Source organism: Trachypithecus francoisi, unplaced genomic scaffold (genome assembly GCF_009764315.1).
Source record: "Trachypithecus francoisi isolate TF-2019V2 unplaced genomic scaffold, Tfra_2.0 Contig01461, whole genome shotgun sequence".
Taxonomy (NCBI): Eukaryota; Metazoa; Chordata; class Mammalia; order Primates; family Cercopithecidae; genus Trachypithecus; species Trachypithecus francoisi.
In genome coordinates, this window is record NW_022681433.1 from 18,283,378 (window position 1) to 18,307,231 (window position 23,854).

Consider the following 23,854-nt stretch of genomic DNA (forward strand, 5'->3'; position numbering starts at 1 on the left):
TTCAAATAATGGCAAAAACATGAGAACACACAGCAGGAGCAGTGGGGAGCAGGGAAGGCAGGGCTACAGATGATGGGAAGCATCCCGTCATAAGGACTGGACCTTATGCAGGGGTGGGGAGGACCAATCAAAGTTAAAGTAGAAGTAGGTGCTCTTTTTTTATAGACGGAGTCTCACTCTGTCACACAGGCTGGAGTGCAATGTGCTGGTCTCAGCTCACTGCAACCCCCGCCTCCCAGGTTCAGGTGATTCTCCTGCCTCAGCCTCGTGAGTAACTGGGACTACAGGCACACACCACCACGCCCAGCTAATTTTTGTATTTTTTAGTAGACTTGGGGTTTCGTCATGTTGTCCAGGCTGATCTCGAACCCCTGATCTCAGGTGACCCGCTTGAAGTGCTGAGATGACAGGCATGAGCCCCCGTGCCTGGCCTTTTTTTTTGTTTTTGTTTTTTTGAGAGAGAGTCTCACTCTGTTGCCCAGGCTGGAGTGCAGTGGCGTGATCACGGCTCACTGCAGCCTCCGCCTCCCAGGCTCAAGGAATCCTCCCACCTCAGCAGGAACTACAGGCATGTGTCACCACGCCTGGCTAATTTTTAAAAAAAATTTTTTTTTGGCCGGGCGCGGTGGCTCAAGCCTGTAATCCCAGCACTTTGGGAGGCCGAGACGGGCGGATCACGAGGTCAGGAGATCGAGACCATCCTGGCTAACATGGTGAAACCCCGTCTCTACTAAAAATACAAAAAACTAGCCGGGCGAGGTGGCGGGCGCCTGTAGTCCCAGCTACTCGGGAGGCTGAGGCAGGAGAATGGCGTGAACCCGGGAGGCGGAGCTTGCAGTGAGCCGAGATTGCGCCACTGCACTCCAGCCCGGGTGACAGAGCGAGACTCTGCCTCAAAAAAAAAAAAAAAAAAAATTTTTTTTGTTGAGGTGGGGTCATAGTGTGTTGCCCAGGCTGGCCTTGAGCTCCTGGACTCTGGCAGCCCTGCCACCTCATCCTCCCAAAGTGCTGGCATTATAGGCATGAGCCACTGCACCCAACCGAAATAATATTTTAATAATAATCATAAAACATAGTGAAAGCAAAGACATTTTTGAAAAGGTTCATTCATATCTCTATCGCTCTACATTTTTATTCTTCTAGTCCTTATTCACAGGAACTTTTTTTTTTTTTTACCTAGTTCTAATGACAATCTATATATCATTTTGTGTTCGGCTGTTTTTACCTAGTCTTCTTGTAATAATTTTCCACGTGGAAGGTGGAAGGTTCTAAGCAAGAGAGTGACATAATCAGACTTGTCTTTTATGAAAATGACCCTGGCAGTAGAAGTGAAGATGAATTTGAGGGAAGAGATTCAAAATGGGATTAAAGAGTAGGGAGTGTATTCAACAGCTGTTTAGGGAGTCCTGCTCTGAAGAACCATGAGAGGAGAGTTCTAGCATAAACATGGAAGCTTCTTCCTGAGTCCACATTGTGAATTGGCAGCAAGCCTTTTCCCCTTAGCCAAATAGAAATGCTGCCTGATTCCATTTGGAAAGCCTTTCTCTGCCTTCAACAGTTTGCACTATCTCAGAAATCTGGTTTCTCTCTGAAGTAGGCTGGGCCCTAGGAGACCACAGAGACTTACCCAGTCTTGATTGATTACCGTGGTGCATGAAAACAGTTTCATTTGTCCTGGGTAGCACCTGTGTGTAGCTCCCGGGGACTGCTGTTAGTGTTGTGGTTAGAAGTGTGTGTGTTTGGGGGGCGGGGCGGGTAGTGATAGAAGTTCTGAGATTTTTTGTGAATAAAACATCAGTATTATTATTACAGCAGTACATATTAATTCCAAAAATTGCTACATAAAATTACTTTCAGGATGATAAATTAGGAAGGGAGCCCCAGACTATTCAAAGACAGGGCAGACTCTGCTGCCACCCAGTCTTGCTGATTATGCTTAGGGCAAGTCATTTAACCTCCCTGGTGCCTAGTGGACTCAACTTTAAAAATCACAGGAGTTGGCCGGGCGCGGTGGCTCAAGCCTGTAATCCCAGCACTTTGGGAGGCCGAGACGGGTGGATCACGAGGTCAGGAGATCGAGACCATCCTGGCTAACACAGTGAAACCCCATCTCTACTAAAAAAAAAAAAAAAAAATACAAAAAACTAGCCGGGCGAGGTGGCGGGCGCCTGTAGTCCCAGCTACTTGGGAGGCTGAGGCAGGAGAATGGCGTAAACCCGGGAGGCAGAGCTTGCAGTGAGCTGAGATCGGGCCACTGCACTCCAGTCCGGGCAACAGAGCAAGACTCTGTCTCAACCAAAAAAAAAAAAAAAAAAAAATCACAGGAGTTTTTAACCTCTGAGATGTCAATGCTGCCATTTCAACAATACTTTATTTATTTATTTTTTTGGCTGGGAATAACTATCTTTGGTAGGTGATAGGCTAGTATACTATACATTAAATGTTGGCAATAATAGCTTAGGGGCCATCACTCTATATGGTTAGAGAAGCCTGTGGAATGGTTACCACTATAAACAGACTTCATTACAGTCTTTGATTTTAAAGTGATTTATGTCGATATTTGAAGAGGTGTTCTAATCTAGTTTCACTTTTATTTAGCAGACTGGTAAAATTCAAGTCAAATCAAGTAACTAGCAGAATAGTAGAGTGAGTAAGGAGTAAACCAGTTGCCTTTTTCTTCCTCTTTCTGCTTTCTCTCCCCTCATCCCCGCTTTACTCCTTCTGCTCCTCCTTCCCTTTCCTGAAGAAAGGGCAGCCTTTATTCATTAGTGTAGTAGATACCACCATAAAAGACTGTAGATGGCAATCAGTATATATTTTAAAGACTTAAAAACTGAAACCTTTGTAAACTCTTACTTTAAATTTTAGCTTACTTTTTCATTTAAAAATGAAAACCTCAAAACTGTTCCTGTCATGAAAAATTCCTATTACTTTACTAACTTGTTTCTAAAGTACTTTGTTAAATTCCTCAATAATTCATTTATTTAAATGTAGATGCATACTTCGTCATTTCCAAAAAAGGATTTCTGGTGATTCCTTGCCTGTAATAAATTTGCTACTTGGTATTAAATCATCTTTCTCGATTCATTTTTCCTTTAAAGTCAGAGCAAGACATTTTATGTACTTGAGAGAGTGAGAAGGAACCACAACATGACTTTGTGAGATGCTTGCCAGTAGTGAAAACAGACTGATAATAAGGCCAAGAAAAGCCTCAGCCTTCTGTGGAGAAAAGCACGCTATATCTGGGCCTTCATGAAATTTGCATACCACTTTGCATATATACATGCACAGTTTCTTTGGTGACTTCCTGTATTTGGTTTTAATTTTCGAATAAATGAGATTTTTTAAAAGGTGGATTTGTGTTATATTGGCATATTGTCTATTTAAAAGAAACCACTACTGTCTACTGAAAAAAAACACTATTTTGTTTCCACAGAAACCTGCTAATATTTTAGTTATGGGTGAAGGTCCTGAGCGAGGAAGAGTAAAAATTGGTATGTTATATCTTTGCTAAGTCACAGTGTAGCACTCTTTTAAAACTTTTGCAGGCAGCTATATCACTTCTAATTTTTGCTGTAATATGCATATATTCATGTAGTTCCATATGATCGAAGCCATTTCTAAAGAGTATGCATAAAAGTGAAAAATGTTTCACACTCTTGAAAGGTGTCAGACACTCCTAAAGACTGAAACATTCTAATTATGAAACCGTGCAAGTTTCCCAGAAACCTCTGCTTTCATTAAAAATAGCCTATAGAGGTGAGGGGCTTCTATCTCTGTTAGAGGCCAGCCTCGCCTTTAGTCACAAGGGCATACATCCAGCATGCTACTAATTCTATCAGTCATGTTCGCTTGAGTCAGATTAGATGAGCACATATGCCTCTGTTGACCTCGTCTAGATTAGGAGTTACTAATACAAACTCTAGGGAAAACCATGAGGCTGGATAGGTACAGAACCTTAAGTTCTAACGAGACTGTCTTGTCGTAGGCCTTTGCCTGATGGGAAAAAAAAAAATGGGCATTCTGTACATATTTTCTGATAGCTCTATTTTCTTAAATATCAAAGCAGAATTTTACCCACTTCTGGTCTGATAATCTGTAAGGATAAAACTAAATTTATTTAATCTGATTATTTTTTTCATTGTCATTTCCAAGTTGTGTTTGTCAACATATATTTAGTTTGTTTTGTGTATGTGTAGAAGAAATGTTTAAATTGTATTAATTTAAAGATATCAGGATTGTAACAAAGTTAATAGTAACCTCTGATCACAAGATTTAATGTAAATTGGAAGTAACAGCTAATTTGTATCACTTCACCAACAAAGAAACACATGTGTGTTCTTAACCCTTCTAATATTCTTCCTTATAAATCCCCCCAGATCCCACTTTCCACTTCTAATTAGACTCTTAAAATACTCTGTTTTTGATACAACTTTGCAAATGTTTAGTTATGAAAACTTTTGATGGCCTTAACGTACTCCAAGTTTGGCTTTCCTTGAGAAGCAGACCCTGTCAGCACTCACTGTAGTGCCCTCAAAAATGCCTGTTAAGTCTTTACATGTGCTTTTAAAGGAGTCTCTCCAGTCCATTTTGGTGGCATCAAATTTAAATGTAAGTTCAAAGCATGCAAAATAGAAAAGAGCCAGCCGAACAGTAATTACAAAAGTGTTCTTTACTGTGTAATTTAGGGAAAATTTATGTAATACACTAAAACAATCTAGTTTGGAATTATACTTCTATGTAATGTATATGATGTTGGCAGGTTTGGGGAACACTACATCTTAAAGCATTCACATTTAAGAAGAAATACTAGTTCTTCTGTAAATCAGTATTTAGTAATCTTACTCATAGTTTTAATTATTTGCCAACTTTTGGGTTTTTTTTTTTTTTACCTTCGTAATTAAGTTGATTAAAGTAAGGAAGGCCTACTTATTTAAAAAAATGTGTTTTAGGAAAACAGAACTAAACTTATCAAATGGTGGGTGAGTTTTGAAATTTTTGAATAGGTGGTATGAATAATGATCATTCAACATGTATTAGGCAAAAGCTATGTGTAATGACAACTGTATGTGATACTATTAGGGGTAGATATGAAAGAGACACAATTTTTGCCTTTAAAAGATTATGGTATAGCAGGATAAACAGCCATGCCCGAATAACTACACAACATGTTAAACTGTGTTAAATGCCATGACGAACTGTATTTAATCTCAGTTCTAGCTCTGAGGTATGAGTTTGTGACCTTTGTCAAATCACCTAACTTCTTGAACCATATTCATCTAGAGAAGGAGGTGATTTAATTAGATGACTTTTAAAGTCTTACCTAGCTTTTTTTTCGGCCGGGCGTGGTGGCTCAAGCCTGTAATCCCAGCACTTTGGGAGGCCGAGACGGGCAGATCACGAGGTCAGGAGATCGAGACCATCCTGGCTAACCCGGTGAAACCCCGTCTCTACTAAAAAATACAAAAAACTAGCCGGGCGACATGGCGGGCGCCTGTAGTCCCAGCTACTCGGGAGGCTGAGGCAGGAGAATGGCGTAAACCCGGGAGACGGAGCTTGCAGTGAGCTGAGATCCGGCCACTGCACTCCAGCCTGGGCGACAGAGCGAGACTCCGTCTCAAAAAAAAAAAAAAAAAAAATACTGTGATTCCTTAAAATTAAGTTAGTGAAATTCAACCCAAGTAATGGGGGAAATAATGGTGTTAAAATACTGCATAGTCAACTTCTGATTAATTACACTAGTAAACAGGCTTGTTGATGCAAATAATGGAAAGCCTTACTCTAACTGATCCCACTTCCTGGTGCTTGTGACCAGTACTAAGAATGGAAATGCAGCTCAACAACCCTGTCCCTAACGGTGGGGTGACACATGGAAAGAAAAATCTGCCCAGAGAAGCAAGGTCACCCTTGACCTCAGGCAGCAGAGCTTGACTATAACCCCACTGAAGAACTGGGTCACAGTCATTTGAAGAGAATGGAGCTCTCACACTTGCTTTATGTAGACTTCTGAAATGGATAAGATGTTTTGTTGGTTTCTTCCCCTAGAATTCAGCACATTTTTCATCTTACTGAATAAGATGGTAAATTAGACTAATTGGTTAGATTTGTAAAAACCATTTACTTAGCATGAATTTTTTTTTATTTTTTATTTTACAGCCGACATGGGCTTTGCCCGATTGTTTAATTCACCTTTGAAGCCTTTAGCAGATTTGGATCCAGTGGTTGTTACATTCTGGTACCGAGCCCCTGAACTGCTTCTTGGAGCAAGGCATTATACCAAAGCTATTGGTGAGTAGAACTAATTAGAATTCCAAGAATTGTTAAGTTTCTTTAAATGACACACATTCCTATGTATTTTTAAATTACGTAGTATAGCAAATTATAGAAATAAGAGCAGGCTGGGTGTGATGGCTCATGCCTGTAATCCAGGCACTTTGGGAGGCCGAGGCAGGTGGATCGCTTGAGTCTAGTAGTTTGAGACCAGCCTGGGCAAAATAGTGAGACTTTGTCTCTACAAAAAATTTTAAAAATTAGCCGGGCGTGGTGGCATGCGCCTGTAGTTCCAGCTACTCGGGAGGCTGAGATGGGAGGATTGCTTGAGCCTGGTAGGCAAAGGTTGCAATGAACCATGATCGCACCACTGTTCTCCAGCCGAGGCGACAGGGAGACCCTGTCCCAAAAAATATAAATAAATAAATAATAAAAGTAAGAGCAAAGCCTAACTCAAAATTCTACTACCTAGAAATACTATCAGTAGCCATAGGGGTATATCATTCCACATACCTCTCTCTGCATAGAAAGATATCAAAAATCTTTGTAATTAAATGGGATCATTTATGCTTTCTATTTAGTTTTATATTTAATTCATAAAACAGTACAATTTTGAAGTCCTTTAACTTCAGACAAATGTTTCTTCTACCAAAAGAAATAGTAACTTCTAAAAGAGCCCCCTAAAATTAAAGGAAAGACATTATGAAAAAAAAAGTGAGCACTTTAGGACATTTTAATCCCCTTTTCTGTTTTTAATAATATCAGTTACCTCCCTATTATAAACAGTGAGGAAATGAGTGCTCTTACACTTCTTCCCCTACCAACCTCTCAATCTATAAGCAGCATTAGAAATATCATCATCACTTTGTCAGTGTTTACATTTTTTTGTTTGCGAACCATAGTTCCCACAGTTGCTTATACTTAAGTTACGAATTGTTGTGAATTTAATGCTCAGCTGCCAGGTCTTTCACCACTGCTTGTCCATTACTCACACCTTATTCTGCTTCATTCTCTTTGGTTGCATTATCATCAAGTAGTTTTTTTATGTGCTTTACCTTTCTTCTTTTCTTTATTTTGTGTCTTTATGGTTTCCTTAACTTGTTCTGTATCCTCCAGGATGATATCAAACACACTTCTCCTTTACTGGGTAACTGCATCCTGAAGTTTTCTAGTTTGGATTGGTTGGTCTCCAGGCATATTCTACCATTTCATCCTGCCTTTTCCCTTTTTTATTCCTCTGGATTAGATCTGTTGCTTTCTGGATTTCATGATTTCATTTCTTATTTTGCTATAGTATGTTCTCATGTAAATTCCTTTGGAACTGTATCTTAGAGGTAAATTTTCTAGTTCTTGTATTTCTGAAAAATGCCGGTATCATACTTGCTAGCTTGCCCGGGTTTACAATTCTAGGTACAAAAGAATTTTCTCTCAGAACTTGGATGACACCCCTCCATTGCCTTCTAGCGTCAGTATTGCTAATGAAGTCCCTGCCAGTCTTGTTCGTAGTCATTGGTAGATCACCTGGGTTTTTTTTGTTTCTGGAAACAAATAGAATTTCTCATCCTTGTATTTCACAGTGATATGCTGACCACTTGGTGGGCACACTCAATCTGAACTTCATATCCTGTATCTGTGGGAAATGCTCTTGTGTGGTCCTTTGATTTCCTTCTCAGTGTTTTCTGTTTCTGTCTTTCCTCAATTCAGTGTCGTCAGATGTTGAATTTCTTGGATTAATCCTTTATACTACTTTTTTTCTCATGTTTTTCTGCCTTTGTCATATCCATTTCTAAAAACCTCTTCTTGTTCTCTGATTATTACTTTTTCATAGTATCTTGTATTTTTTAATAGAAAGAAAAGCCTAATACCTATGAAGACAATGACAACATTGCTGATTTGTTTGTACTTTGCAGTATTCCCAGAATAATTATCTGTGTTTTCTTTATAGTCACGCTTTTCATTGCATGTTTGGATCTCTCCCTTCCATGTCGCAAGCGTTCTTCAACTGTTTGGTGACCCTTGAGTGTCTCTTTGTATTTAAAAATCAGGTTACTAAAACTGCTTGAGAACTTTGTATAAATCATGGGACTTAAAGAGTGAGAACTTTAGGGTGATCAGCAGAGAGCCACCATTGCCTGGGGTAACCTCTAAATGCCAGAAGGTGCAGGTCTTTCCTCTGAGGCCGAAGTCTTCAGGGAAGAGTCCTCCAGCTTTTGGCCCATGCTGTATGTACCTGGCAGCCCCAGGGTGATGACAGAGAGTAGGGAGTAGGATCAGCTCCTCCTGTTCAAATACAGACTTTGTAGCTGGTATTCCCAAGAACAAAATCTTGACAGCATTGTAGGGGAAAATCTGCTTCCTACCCAACGACAGCACTGTGTCCTGAGACCTTCTCTGAACTGTCTTGTCTGCCTTCCATCTTCTAGGTCTCCACATGGCCAGTTTCTTCTTTATATTCAGACCTTAGTGAAAATAGTACCTCTTCAGAGAGAACTTCCTGGATCACATAGTCTAAAATAGCACCCTACTTCCCCCTTCACACTTTCTTTTACCTTATTGTCTTCATTGACTCAAAGGGTATCTAAACTCCACTAAAACAAATACACCTCACCTCACTGTTCACCATTGCAAACCAGTGCCTATATAGTATGTAGTGAGAACTCAGTTTTCTTTGTTGGATACTTGAATGGATCTTGTCTCTGACAGTCTCCTCCTGTTCTTGTTACTGTGCATTTGCACTTTTATTACTTTGCTGTCAATTAAATGTAGATTCAGGAAGGGAAAAGGAGCAATGTTTGTGCTCTTTCCCCCATATTAATCTTGAATCCAGTATGTCATTTCCAAAAATCTTTATGTTCATTAATCTTCATACATGCTTTAAGATGACATTTTATTTTACAGAAAAATAAGTCTGTTAGATATGGGAATTCTCTATACTATCTTTGTAACTTTTCTATAAATACAAAATTATTAATACAATATTTAGTTTTTTAAGTCAGTTAAAAGGAAAAATAAGGATTATTTTATCTAGTCCTATTTTGGAACACATGTTATTACCTAAGTACATATTTGGGTATCTTTTTTGCAAGTGTACTCTAAATGCATTTAAGGACATATATAAACTAATATGATACACAGCGATTTTTTCCACTTAGAAAATGAATATTTAAAAGCAGTGTTACTTTCGGTAAAGCGTATTAACAAACTATACAAATAAGAAAGTGATACTATCGCAGAAACTGTGACTCTGGCTCATTGTTTATTAACTTCTTATTTTTCCTGAGAAGCTTATGTCTTACTGGAAGCATTAAGATTTATATAACCTTTTATTCACTAGGATATTCTGCAGTTTAGCAGTTCTAATGCAGGGTGTGTGCCACAAATCTAAACTACTAGCCCTTAGGAAGCTAGATTCTCTTGTCCCAATGGCTGTATTATTTGGGAGAGAGAAGGCCTTTCTTCATGTTTTCCTCCCCACTCCTCCTCACCAACATAAGCATTTATTGGGTAACTACTATGTAAACTTTTTAAAACTTAGGAGGACCAAGTGTGAATTCAAATTATGGGCCTTACCCTGAAGAGATGTACAGTCCAGTTGAGAAGACAGTATGAATGTATGCATACAATGATTTAGTCATCCTTGAACAATAGAAGTAACGAAGACTACCAGCCCAAGTTGGCGTCTTAGTTCTGTCATTCTGGGGGTGTGTTTACGCATTTAGTGCTTTAGCCTCAGTTTCTGAAAATGAGAATTTAGCCTGAGTCATCGATTAAATCTCCCTACACTCAAAAGTTCTGTGCTTTTATTGGTTTATTTAGAGACAGAGTCTCGCTCTGTCACCCAGGCTGGAGCGCAGTGGTGCAATCTTGGCTCACTGCAGCCTCCGCCTCCCAGATTCAAGCAATTCTGCTTCAGCCTCCCGAGTAGCTGGGATTATAGGCTTGTACCACCACGCCCAGCAAATTTTTGTATTTTTAGTAGAGACAGGGTTTTGCCACGTTGCCCAGGCTGGTCTCGAACTCCTGACCTCAAGTGATCCACCTGCCTCGGCCTTCCAAAGTGCTGGGATTACAGGTGTGAGCCACCACACCCAGCCAAAGAGTTCTAAGCTTTTAAATAAAAACAGCTGCCCTCTGAGGCCGGGAAGTTACAGAGGGAACTGACTTGGGTGCAAATGATTGAAACCAAGGTCAGTGCCATTTTCTCAGCACTGGTGATCCCAGCCCACACCCTCGTCTGGTGTACACCTGCTTGCCCAAGATCAATCTTGGACAACACTTTCTTCTATTGAAACATTGATTCAAAATTTATAATATACACAAACCATTTTTAATTTAAGTTTTTCAAAATAAGGTCGGGTGCAGTGGCTCACACCTGTAATCCCAACACTTCGGGAGGCCGAGGCAGGCAGATCACTTGAGGTCAGGAGTTTGAGACCACTCTCACCAACATGGTGAAACCCCAGCTCTACTAAAAATTCAAAAATTAGCCAGGCATGGTGGCGGGTGCCTGTAATCCTAGCTGCTCAGGAGGCTGAAGCAGAAGAATTGCCTGAACCCGGGAGGCGGACGTTGCAATGAGCGGAGATCACACTACTGCACTTCAGGCTGGCGACAGAGCTAGACTCCGTCTCATAAAAAGTAAAAATAAAATAAAAATAAGAATAAGGAATTACAAAATGAAACCTTTTCCTTAATACCAGCCTCTACCACACAACCCCATTCCTCCTGTCTCCTGCAAAGGTAGCCTAAAGATTGAGTAAAATGCTCAGCAAATTTCTCACACCACCATTAAAGCTGCTTACCAAGAACTTCCCCAGCATTTTGACTTCCCTGTTTGATAGTTGAATTGTGAGCAGGTGATAGAAGAGCCTTTCTAGTTGAACATATAAATAATTGGTAAATACATTCCATTTAGCAGAGGGGTTAAATCTTACTGAAGCTACTAAGAAGGAGCAAAAGCATAGGGAAAAAAATATGATCAGAACACATCAAACTCACATGTTCCCCTCTACTGCAAACAGATTGTAGCGCTGTGGTCGTTTATTCTGTTGTGCAGAACTGCAAGCTGAGTCACTAAACCAAAGAGAGGAAACAATAGGTTAGTAAACATTGTAATCCCAGGAACAAAGTTTAATTCACTTTTGAGCGTTTTGTTTTTTGTTTTTTTTTTTTTGTCTGATTTACTTTGGGGAGAAGGCTAAAAAAGGGATATCAATCTCTAATTCAGTGCCACTAAAGTAGTCTTAAAAGTCTTACTGCTGGGCACGGTGGCTCACGCCTGTAATCCCAGCACTTTGGGAGGCGGAGGCAGTGGCTCACGAGGTCAGGAGATCGAGACCATGGTGAAACCTCGTCTGTACCAAAAATACAAAAAACTTAGCCGGGCGTGGTGGCGGGCACCTGTAGTCCCAGCTACTCAGGAGGCTGAGGCGGGAGAATGGTGTGAACCCGGGGGGCGGAGCTTGCAGTGAGCCGAGATAGCGCCACTGCACTCCAGCCTGGGCGACAGAGTGAGACTCCGTCTCAAAAAAAAAAAAAAAGTCTTACTAAAGTATGGGCTTTTAAGCTCAGGTGTTTGTCCTCAAATAGCTGAATAGTCACTAAATGTGAGGCATTCTGCTAAGTGGGAAATATACATTTAAATAGAGAAAATGAGAATCTCTTCCCCTTTGTCAAAACAAGAAGCTTACTGTTACTACACTTGTTGATTCAAATATTATTGAGCAAATTCTTTTTCTCCTCCCAAATTTGGTGTGTATAGCATGCCACTTCCTACTGTTTCTTTTGCCTGCTTAGCCCAGTGACTGCCTATGAGCATCACACATTTTGAGAAGTAGATGAAATGTATATGTTTTTAATTGGGAAAGCCATTTTGTAAGGAGTTTGGCAGGCAGGTGAACACTAAAGAGACTTTCCATGAATTGGGCACAATCTGGAAAAAAAAAAGACGAGGTAGGAAAAAAAAACTTATTTACAAGAATTAGAAATTTATCTGAAATAATAGCCTTGGATCAGCGGACTCAAAGTTCATGATTAATGTATGGATCAGGATTTTGAAGAAAGGAAGAATGGTAAGATTGATAAAGGTGAGAGAGAACAGCAGATACAAAGAAAGAAGAGTTACTAGATGGGAGGGAGTTAAGGTTCAATAAACTATTTTTCCTGATGACCGGACCTTTTCTTTAAAAAGCAGTGTAGCTTTGCGTACATGTTTCCTGTGAAATGGGGTCTTGTTATGTTGTCCAGGCTGGAATCAAACTCCTGGGCTCAAGCAATCCTCCCGCCTCAGCCTCCTGAGTAGCTGGGACTACAGGCATATACCAGTATGCTCAGCTAAGAGCAGTGTAGTTTTAATTATAGCTAAACTTACCTTTCATCTTCCTTTACATATTTTATTTTCTTCTTTGAAATTTTTAATAACCAGATGAATTGTTACAGTGTTTATTGGGTGTGCTGTAAGTAGAATTTTAAACATGCAAAGCCATCCATCATCTTTTTATGATCCTACTTAGCTGCCTATGTGGCTGTTGATTATCAAAGGTTAGATCTATAGGGGGTACCCATATAAAAAGAATAATCACAAAATAATTTATTTCCCCATACACCTTTTGATGCCAAAAACAAAATAGGTTAGCCTATGTTTCTTGATGAGACTTTTCCGTATGGTGGTATTAGCTAGGCTTGGTTGTCTGATATGTAAATATGATGTCTTTTTTTTTTTTTTTTTTTTGAGACGGAGTCTGGCTCTGTCTCCCAGGCTGGAGTGCAGTGGCCGGATCTCAGCTCACTGCAAGCTCCGCCTCCCGGGTTTACGCCATTCTCCTGCCTCAGCCTCCCGAGTAGCTGGGACTACAGGCGCCCGCCACCTCGCCCGGCTAGCTTTTTGTATTTTTAGTAGAGACAGGGTTTCACCGTGTTAGCCAGGATGGTCTCGATCTCCTGACCTCGTGATCCGCCCGTCTCAGCCTCCCAAAGTGCTGGGATTACAGGCTTGAGCCACTGCGCCCGGCCGATGTCATTTTTTAAAATCACTTGCTGCAGTCAGTGTGAATCTTTAAGTAAATAGATGATTAACTTGTTACTTTGAAATGTAAATGTGTGTAATTTTATATTAAATATCTCTATTCCAGTTTTGGAATTTAGGAATTCTCATTTTAGGTTTTTTTCCTTATTTCCTGTTTAAGTGACAGTTTTTAACATATCTCAACAATCAGCTTTGATAAAACAGTAATTTTTATTTGTCCCCTTTGGTTATTTATATTTGTCACAGGTATTGGCTAGGTCAAAAACCAGATGTTGAGGGTCTGCTATATGCACACCATTGTACTTAGTGTAGGATTTGTTAAGAGTAGAAATGAAATATTTTCAGCTTTAAATTCTAAATTGGCAAATAGATCTTACCTCTACTAATAGTTCTTTTGAGTACAAAGTCAATATGAATGAAAGTAAATCTGTATGTTGTGAATGAAAGGAATTCACTTTGTTGTGTACAGAGAAACCCATTTGCCTGGCTTTTGTCAATAATTCATTTGAATTTATAATCCCCCGCTTTTTTTTTTTTTTTTTTTTGAGACAGAGTCTTGCTTTGTCGCCCAGGCTAGGGTACAGTGGCGCGATCTCGGCTCACTGCAGCCTCTGCCTCCCGGTTCAAGCAGTTCTCCTGCCTCAGCCTCCCAAGTAGCTGGGACTATAGCCACATGCCACCATGCCCGGCTAATTTTTGTATTTTTAGTAGAGATGGGGTTTAACCATGTTGGCCAGGCTGGTCTTGATTTCCTGACCTCATGATCCATCCGCCTCAGCCTCCCAAAGTGCTGGGATTACAGGCATGAGCCACCACACCCAGCCGAATTTATAATCCATGTTAACAGTAATATTTTGCTTTTGTTTCCTGTCCTACGTATTAAATACTTAAATTTGCAAAATCTGACACAGCTTACGGCATCAAGAACCACTTTGAAAGGAAAACTTTGTTAAAGTAGAAATGCTGTTAGTTCTTAGAGTTTTTGAGGTTGGGCATTGTCTCTTGGTGGAATACCACCTTACTCATTAGTGCTAACATGAGAGGGTAATTATTAGACTTTGCAAATTAGCAAGTAAATAAAAAATATTTTATCACAAAAATTTATGCCGGTTGTGTTAGGCGAGTGCCCAATTTCAAATACTGTTTGGGTTTTCCGTTTGTTTTTGTTTGGTTTTCTTTGGTTGTAGTTCCATGCTCCATATGCAGCTTTACTGTAGTTCACAGAAAAGGTATCATCTGGGACATTGAAAACTTACCAAAATCCAGCCAGTACATTTAATTGGGCTTAGAGTGAAACCATTTGGGTGACATGGAGGTATACAAAATGAAAAATTGGGGTGGATGGCATGGGAATATATACTTACAATAATGTTTCATGGTATTTAGTAATTATAATTGCTTAGGAATTAATATGAGTTATTAGGGAAAGAAAGAAAGAAGACACTCCCCACGAAAATAAAATTGCATTTTCTTTTGGAAAGAACCACCTTTATTTTCCACCTTTCTTTTTCTTTTTTCCTTGCCTTTTTTTCTTTTTCTTTTTTTTTTTTTCTTTTTGTTTTAAAGATATTTGGGCTATAGGGTGTATATTTGCAGAACTACTAACGTCAGAACCAATATTTCACTGTCGACAAGAGGACATCAAAACTAGTAATCCTTATCACCATGACCAGCTGGACAGAATATTCAATGTAATGGGATTTCCTGCAGGTACACATTATTCGTTTTTGTTTTTGTTTTTAAATCACTGTTGTTTGAATTTAGATATCTTCATTGGAGAGGTATATATTTTTAGCTGATGAAGCTACTCTTACTCAAGTCTTTGCTTTTTGACTTGCATTTATCAAAGATCTGTAGAAACAGCAAAATTTCTAGAGTTTACATATTGGCATGAAAATGTTTATGGTTTTCCTGAATTTAAGGACTGTATTTTTGTTTCATCTTGTTTTGCTTTTTTGTTTTGTTGTTTGATATTTGAAATGATAAAATATTTGCAATACTGTATTAAAAAGGTACCTTAGCTCATTTATAGTGGAAACTATAAATGAATTCAGTAGTAGAAATTTTTTTCTAGCAGCACACATAATACTGCCACTATTTGGCATTCAAATATAAAATTTGAGCCTTATTTCTATTTAGGGCACTATACAGAATCACATTATATTGAATAATAGCATTTAAGTCTTCTCTTAGAACAGTCACAATGTGAGAGAGAGTCGTAGTACTCCGTGGTGAGTTAGCCTGCTGTTTTGCAACAGAGAGATGGTTTACATGCATCCCACCCCTGGCATTAGATCTCTCCAACTGTCTCTCAATCCCTAGTTATACTACAGAACAGTGATCACCAGAAACTGCTCAGAGGTCCAGAATAATAAGAATTTGTTTAAAACACCTAAATTTTGGCTAGTCAAGTACCTAGTAGAAAGTGTTTCTTATTAGGAATATTTCTCAGGTCATTATAAACTCAAGACTAATAGAGATAATACCTGAGACTTTTAATTCTACATTCCCTTGTAAGGGTGTTAATTATCAGTAAATGCAGAATAACTACACAGATACTGCCTTTCTCCAAAATTGGTCACCATTTTGAAGAAGACCTCTGTTGTGATAGGAATTTTATTTATTCAGTGAATATTTATTAAGTACCTGCCATGTGCCAGGCACTGTCTTAAGTAAAAAGTTACCGGTGATATGGCCGGGCGCGGTGGCTCAAGCCTGTAATCCCAGCACTTTGGGAGGCCGAGACGGGCGGATCACAAGGTCAGGAGATCGAGACCATCCTGGCTAACACGGTGAAACCCCGTCTCTACTAAAAATACAAAAACTAGCCGGGCGAGATGGCGGGCGCCTGTAGTCCCAGCTACTCGGGAGGCTGAGGCAGGAGAATGGCGTAAACCCGGGAGGCGGAGCTTACAGTGAGCAGAGATCTGGCCACTACACTCCAGCCTGGGTGACAGAGCGAGACTCCGCCTCAAAAAAAAAAAAAAAAAAAAAAAGTTACCGGTGATATAACAGACATAATTACTGCCCTCTTGGAGTTTACATTGTACTGCTATATGTGGAATGTTTAAAAAGTAGGTGTGGTTTGAGTAGAGACAGAAGAATTCTCTTTTCTTCCTGCTTCTGAATGTGTCCACCGTTTCTGAGCCTACGGGAAAGGCATAGCTCCTGTGAGGGAATGTATGTGGTGAGGACATCTGTCAGCGACTCTTCATGTGTGTTTCAGAGGTGAGGGAGGTTTATAAGGAAGCTTGGAAAGCAGGCAGCAGAGGTTAGATTTGATAGCTAAAGAATGAGAATCCATGATAAGTTCTTCAGTACTAGAGACATGATTTATGCTACATTTTAGAAAGATTAGTAAAGTGGTGGTAGGTAAAACTCAGTTAAAAAGAGGTAAGTGAAATCAGAAACCAGCTGTAGCAGTGCTGCAGACATAAAGTGAGAGTGATAAGGATGGAGTAAAAAGGGCAGATGGAAATGTTTTATAGGAAGTGTATAAGCAAGGGAAAACTAAGAGATTATCTTAAGATTTCTAGCTTGAGAAGTCGATAAGATAGAGAAATTGGAGTAAGGAAATAGTTAAGGAGAAAATTCCATTTAGGAGTGTAAGTGTATGTTTAGTTTCCAATATATGATGTCTTTGGAAGATAGTTACCAAATATTTTTACAAGTAAGTTCAAAGAAAAGCAAGCCTCTGAAGGCCATTTAAAAGCTAAAGGTTTTGGGAGGCCGAGGTGGGCAGATCACCTGAGATTGGGAGTTTGAGAACAGCCTGACCAACATGGAGAAACCCTGTCTCTACTAAAAATACAAAATTAGCTGGGCATGGTGGCGCATGCCTGTAATCCCAACTACTTGGGAGGCTGAGGCAGAAGAATTGCTTGAACCCGGGAGACGGAGGTTGGGGTGAGCCGAGATCGCACCATTGCACTCCGGCCTGGGCTGTTAACAAGAGCAAAACTCCGTTTCAAAAAAAAAAAAAACTAAAGGTGCTATTAAGCTGCCCCTGACAGTCCTGTGCACCTAGTAGACTCTCAGGAAAACCCATTGGCAGTGATGGAGAAAACAAATGATGTAGCATGTATTGTTTGAGCAACTCTGATGCCAGCAAAAGTAGCTGAAACGTTTTGTACTTAATGTATTTAGGAACTGAGGTTGTTTTGGATAATGTTACTGAGACTAGCCAAGGTACCAACCCACTTATTAATATACTCATTATATCCTACCCTATTCTGCAAATAGTTATTACCACTTACATTGATTGCTTATGTAAAGAAATATATTAATAAGGTGAAAAAAGGAGGGCTGTATCATAAAAAGAAGTACAATTTAAAGCCACTGAGGGGAAGATCTTAGATTTCTCATTGAAGAAATTAATTGCTGATTCAACCAAGAAATTTGGTAGAAAAGGGAAAATAAGCAGTTTTACTAATAGAAATAGGACATTTAATAAGATAAATAGAAATATTTATAACTTACTCTTCTCTAGTGACAGAAATTGAGGCAGCTTATAGTAAAACATGCAGAAAGTTTGCAGTTTGAAATTTAAAAAGATAAACAGATATCTAAAGTTATACAAGGGATAAGGAATTATGTTTACAGTTGAAGATGTTTGCTGTTGCTGAACATTTGTTTGAAGACTGAGCTTTTTTTTATGGGGGTTGAACGTATAAGAAGTGTAATGAACGTGGTAATAACCTTTTTAAAAATTCTCACGAATAGGAACTTAGGCAACATAAAAATGTATCAATGTATTTCACAGATAAAGATTGGGAAGATATAAAAAAGATGCCTGAACATTCAACATTAATGAAAGATTTCAGAAGAAATACGTAAGTTGGAAAAAAAAAGACCTCTTGTTGATTTTTGCTTTACCAGAATACTCAGTATAAGACTGAATATTCAACATAATAAAATAAGATTATGCTAATAAATATTTTTCATGATGACAATCTTTATTTCTTAAGATGCTTAAATGATTATATACAAAAGTGACTAATATTAGCAGCTGATTTGGATATAAAACACATTCATTTCTTTCCATATTTACTACTTTTTGGAAGCTAGACATTAGAAGTATCACAGCTGAATAAATAAGAGTCTAAATAAATACACTTTGCTAATAGCCACTTGCTTACCAATCTAGGTTACAGTAATTTTAAGCAATTTTTTAACAGAGAAGAATGAATATTTCACCTGTTTACAATGCAAAATCAGGGATTGGGAGAGTTTCTTTTATATACCTATGACAAAAGTATTTTACACTTATTGGTAAGGCTGAATTAAACTTTTGACCCAGATGTTATTTAAAATAATTGTTAAAATATAATTCATATTAAGAAAAAACTGTTTAGTATCTGTTATTCATGAAATTGTCTTATATTTGATCATTGGTATCCTTTCAAAAGTGACCATTGTGGATATTGAATGAAACATAAAACTGATTTAATTCTACTCCTTTTATGCTCATACTCTCTTCAATATATAGTATATCAGTTGTGATCAAAATAATTCTTATCAGAAGGACTTTAGCCAATGTAAAATTAACCTCAAGTCTAATATAGCTATTTCATAGTATTTCTCTTTCAGGTATACCAACTGCAGCCTTATCAAGTATATGGAAAAACATAAAGTTAAACCAGATAGTAAAGCATTCCACTTGGTAAGCTTTAGATAAACAGTATTAATGAAATGCATTTTTTCCTTAATTGACTAGCCCAACTGAGGCTTTTTTGAATCAATTTATATGGTTACTTAGCTAGCGTGCAGAGTGCTTTCATGGTAAATGCAGAGAGCTTGTTAGTGCATCCCAATAAAGACAATAAAATATTTGCTTTTCCAGACTCATATCATGGTTTGACAGACTAATGTTTGGTCACGTTAGATTTTCTAAAGATAGTGATGGTAACAAATCTGTCAAAACATTTATAAAATTACAGGTATTGTTCTTCATCTGTCACTTTAAAATTTTTAAAGTTTCAGAGAAGTATCAAGAGGAAAATCCTTCTCACTATTGATAGATTGTTTTTTATTTCTGCTCTTGGAAAGGCTGTTGACAAAGTTCCTAACTTCCAGAATACCTCTTACAACCTGAAATGTTAACAGTCCTTCAGCAGTTATATGTGCTATTTGATTTTTCTGGAAGAATGTGATAGATGCCATATTTATCAGTGTGTCATGAAAAATGATTTAACCTAGAATCTGATTGAATCCATGCACTAACAAGGTACTTTGTGATGAAATTCAGCCATTACCAACTTTGTGTACAATAACGTTTCCCTTTTTACAGCATAATAATTAAAAATGTTTTTCAGTTTTATGTTTTCAGAAAAGGTTTATAACACATAAAAGGGGAGTTTGGGGAAGCAGGTTGTATTTTGCTTGACTTGAAATTCTTTTAATCCTTATTCCTAAGTTCTTAAATGAGAATTCTTTCACCTTGAAGAGGTTAAACTTTCCTTTATTGCAACCAGGCCACTTGGCAAACATTTCTTCTACTTTTGTTTCTCCTTTTTCTTCTCTTTCTACTGCTTCGCCTTCTGTGTTTTCTACTTACTATTATATCAGATCACATTTTATATCATATATTTCATATCTTAACAGCAATTTAAAAAGTCATCCTTAACCTGTCATATTAGCACACAATGTATTATCCAAAGAATGGTTTATTATAATGTACTTACAGTAGGACCCAAATTAGAGGTTTAAGTTAGATCCTTCAAAATTATGGACTTACTGATTCTAATAAAATAATGATAGTGGCGGAAGATTAGAAGTCATGACTTAGGGGAATTCTTCTTCTCCTTGATTCCCTGCTACTCATAGTCTAAGATGACTCTGCCTGCCATCACCACTAAAACTCTAGAGATATACCCTCCTTGTAGCTTATGTGTTTGTTTTTACGAGGGTGACCCATCTTAATTGGAGGTAATCTTGAGTAGTCCCTTAGGAAAGCCCTATTATAATTCCATTAAAACTGTCGGGTATTTTAAATAGCAAATTCAGGCCTTTCAACCCTAAAAATAAAATTATGCTTTCTCTGAAATATCAGATCATTAAAATTAAACTTTAATCTCACCATTCTAGCATTTTATTTGCATCTTAAAATATATTGTGTCAGCTGGGTGCGGTGGCTCACGCCTGTAATCCCAGCACTTTGGGAGGCCAGGGTGGGTGGATCACAAGGTCAGGAGATTGAGACCATCCTGGCCAACATGGTGAAACTCCTAAAAATACAAAAAGTAGCTGAGTGTGGTGCCGTGTGCCTGTAGTCCCAGCTACTCGGGAGGCTGAGGCAGGAGAATTGCTTGAACCCAGGAGGTGGAGGTTGCAGTGAGCCTAGATCGTGCCACTGCACTCTAGCCTGGTGACAAAGCAAGACTCTCAAAAAAAAAGTGTCTTTTTATCCTCTAAAATTTGTCATCTTTCTTTAAGTCTTTTTTGTTGTTGAAACACAGTTTCATTCTGTCACCAGGCTGGAGTGCAGTGGCATAATCTTGGCTCACTGCAACCTCTGCCTCCCAGGTTCAAGCAATTCTTCTGCCTCAGCCTCCCAAGTAGCTGGGATTACAGGTGCCTGCCACCACACCCAGCTAATTTTTGTATTATTAGTAGAGATGGGGGTTTCCCCATGTTGACCAGGCTGGTCTTGAACTCCTGACCTCAGGTGATCCGCCCACCTTGACCTCCCAAAGTTCTGGGATTACATGTATAAGCCACCACACCTGACCTCTCTTTTAAGTCTTAATGTGTCTGTCTGTCTGTTCATTGGTTTTCAAAGTGCAGTCTCAGTCCAGCAGCATAGCATCATGTAGGGCCATGTTGGAAATGCAGGCTTTTGGCTCCTACTCACATCTACCAATCAGAAACTCTGTGAGGAGGGCCCAGCAGTCTATTTTAAGAAGTTCTCCAGGTGATTCTGATGCATCCTAAAGTCTGAAAGCCACTGCATTAGATCAGAGTATAAACTAAGAGACCACATATTAGAATCCAGTTGAATGAACTATGTTTTAACTAAAAAATACTGAATCTTCCCATTAGCGTGGCATTTATAGCAGTAATAATAACAGCAAGCACTTACATAGTACTTTCTTTATGCTAGGCACCATTATAATTGCTCTCCATATATTAACTCATTTAATCCTGAAACCAGCCTGTGATAATAGGCACTATTTTTAATCTCCATTTGACAAATGAGGTAACAAAAATATTAAGTAACTTGTCCAATGTCATGCAGCTGATAAATGTTGAGTCAGGATTTGAAGGGAGCAGTCGACTTTCAGAGTCTCACCACACAACTCTGTACTTTATAAGTTGTGTATCACTGTTTTTATTTAGACTAGAACAGCACCGCACAGTACAGCTTTCTGTGATGATCCACACGGTGCAGCAGCATAGCCACGAGCCACCTTCGGCTCTTGAAATGTGCCTGGTGTAATGGGGAGATTGACTTTTTTATTTAATTCAGTTTTAATTAACGGATCTAAATATGAATCGTTACATGTGTTAGTGTATCATGTGTGTAACAGCAGCTTTTTTATCTTAAGAGAAAAAGCATAGAAAATACATGAAGTTTGGTCCTGTTCTAAATTGGATAAAGCAATTTAGATAATGGGGGGGTATCATTTGTTTAGTCAGAGAACATAAGCAAGAGTAAAACAAGTGAGATTATGAATCCTGGAATGACTGAAGTGTGAATTACTACATTAAATTTAACAACTAGGAGTTGTGTTAATTTGGGGGAATAAGTATTTTCCAAATTGTGATGTTATTCACCAAAAAATATATATCCCCTTCACATATGTGCTGAAAGATAAATGTGAGAAGCAATACAGTCATGTTTTTATGATTTGTGATTTCAGCTTCAGAAGTTGCTTACCATGGACCCAATAAAGCGAATTACCTCAGAACAGGCTATGCAGGATCCCTATTTCTTAGAAGACCCACTTCCTACATCAGAGTAAGTGGCCTAGTTAACTCACCAACCTGATGGAGTTTTTGGAGTATGCTTTCTTCTGGTTGTCTACTCTAAGTGGCTCCTCCTTTTATATGGGAACCCAAGGAAATCCTTTATGACAAGCAAAAGTGAGCTTTGTTGATTCGAGTGTCATTTGGGGCTTTCCGGTGAAGAGGCGTTCCTGTTCATCTCTGGCTTTATGAGATGCTGATTGCATTAGTGTCAGCAGTGATCCAGCTATTCCGTGACAGGCTGGTTAGGCATGCTGTAGCTCCTTACTGTCTGCAGTTACAGTTTCATGTTCCCAAATTGCAAATATCATTCCCAAATGTGTTCCCTATACCTAATCTTTTGTTTTATTAATAAATGTAGTAGGAAGGGTAAAACAAAAATTGTCTTTGAATGGTGACACATATTTCAGCTGGACTCTATTTTGGCTGGAGTGATAGAAGAGTAATGCTGGGATAAAAGAAGACAGCTGAATCATCCTTGATGATTATTGATCATTTGTATGCAGCTCGAGTCCTCGAGTAGCCTGCTGTAATATTACTGGTTACAAAGAAAAGATTTGTTTTGTCACAGTTACATGAAAGGTGCTTATATTTGCAAATACGGAGACAAAGTTCATCTTAAAAAGATTAAAATGAGAATTTCCTAAATGAAGCATTTGGAATATTGATTAGTATACCAGAAATGGTTTTTCTCTTTTTCTTATGATCAGCGTTTTTGCCGGTTGTCAAATCCCTTACCCAAAACGAGAATTTTTAACGGAAGAAGAACCTGATGACAAAGGAGACAAAGTAAGTATTAAAGTACTGTTGGCAGCTTCTTGTTTCGTGAATGCCTCCGTAACGTTTTCCGTTGTGGGTATATTTTGTTCTCCCTCTGAGCTGAACTTTTTCTGTTGAACCAATTGAGAAGAACCAGCAGCAGCAGCAGGGCAATAACCACACGAATGGAACTGGCCACCCAGGGAATCAAGACAGCAGTCACACACAGGGACCCCCACTGAAGAAAGTGAGAGTTGTTCCTCCTACCACTACCTCAGGTGGACTTATCATGACCTCAGACTATCAGGTATTACAAGTTCATTTTGTATTGACTGCATGTCAGTGTTTACATGTGGGTTTATGATTGTGGGAAAATGTGGTTTGAGAAATACTGGTCTGTCTACCCAGGGAAATACATTAACACGAAATGTTATTGGCATGGAAAAGTCCTGACAGTGGTATGGTAGCAAGGGGTTAGACTTTTGAACCGGACTTGGAATGATCAAATACAGATTATGCCATTTATTAACTGTGACCTTGGACAAGCAGGATAATATCTCCTGGCTTTTTTTCATCTGTAAAATGAAACTAGTAAAACCTACCTTGCAGCTGTTGTCAGATTAGACATGAAGTGTCTTGACACCTGGCTTATGGTAGGAGCTTGATATCTATTGTTTTGGAACAAGATTCCACAGTGATCAAGAACATAGGCTTTCAGATCCCAGTCTGGTCACTTCTCTGTATCCTTGAGTAAGTGATTCAGATGTTCTCAGTGTCCATTTGAGACTATGGATAATGATCAGTGTGAAGCTGTAGTAAGGATTAAATGAGGTG

General features: G+C 38.7%; 1 protein-coding gene and 1 long non-coding RNA gene across 8 annotated transcripts in view; one reads left to right on the forward strand and one right to left on the reverse strand.

Annotated features, from left to right (window-relative positions):
• Positions 1-23,854, forward strand: part of CDK8 (cyclin dependent kinase 8) — a 148,233-nt gene that overhangs the window by 121,026 nt on the left and 3,353 nt on the right. For 2 of the 5 annotated variants that reach the window (XM_033237042.1, XM_033237066.1), the window contains 8 exons: positions 3,437-3,494; positions 6,157-6,288; positions 14,861-15,004; positions 18,057-18,126; positions 18,884-18,956; positions 22,156-22,253; positions 22,972-23,050; positions 23,169-23,327. In XM_033237042.1, coding sequence (XP_033092933.1) covers positions 3,437-3,494; positions 6,157-6,288; positions 14,861-15,004; positions 18,057-18,126; positions 18,884-18,956; positions 22,156-22,253; positions 22,972-23,050; positions 23,169-23,327 — 813 coding nt within the window. The remainder of the gene's footprint in view (positions 1-3,436; positions 3,495-6,156; positions 6,289-14,860; positions 15,005-18,056; positions 18,127-18,883; positions 18,957-22,155; positions 22,254-22,971; positions 23,051-23,168; positions 23,328-23,854) is intronic. The other 3 variants (XM_033237049.1, XM_033237075.1, XM_033237060.1) reach the window with 3 other exon arrangements.
• Positions 1-23,854, reverse strand: part of LOC117098462 — an 82,308-nt gene that overhangs the window by 7,817 nt on the left and 50,637 nt on the right. For 2 of the 3 annotated variants that reach the window (XR_004443424.1, XR_004443419.1), the window contains one exon: positions 11,269-11,343. This is a non-coding gene — a long non-coding RNA (uncharacterized LOC117098462). Of the gene's footprint in view, positions 1-11,268; positions 11,344-15,061; positions 15,146-23,854 lie in introns of those variants that run through there. The other variant, XR_004443421.1, reaches the window with a different exon arrangement.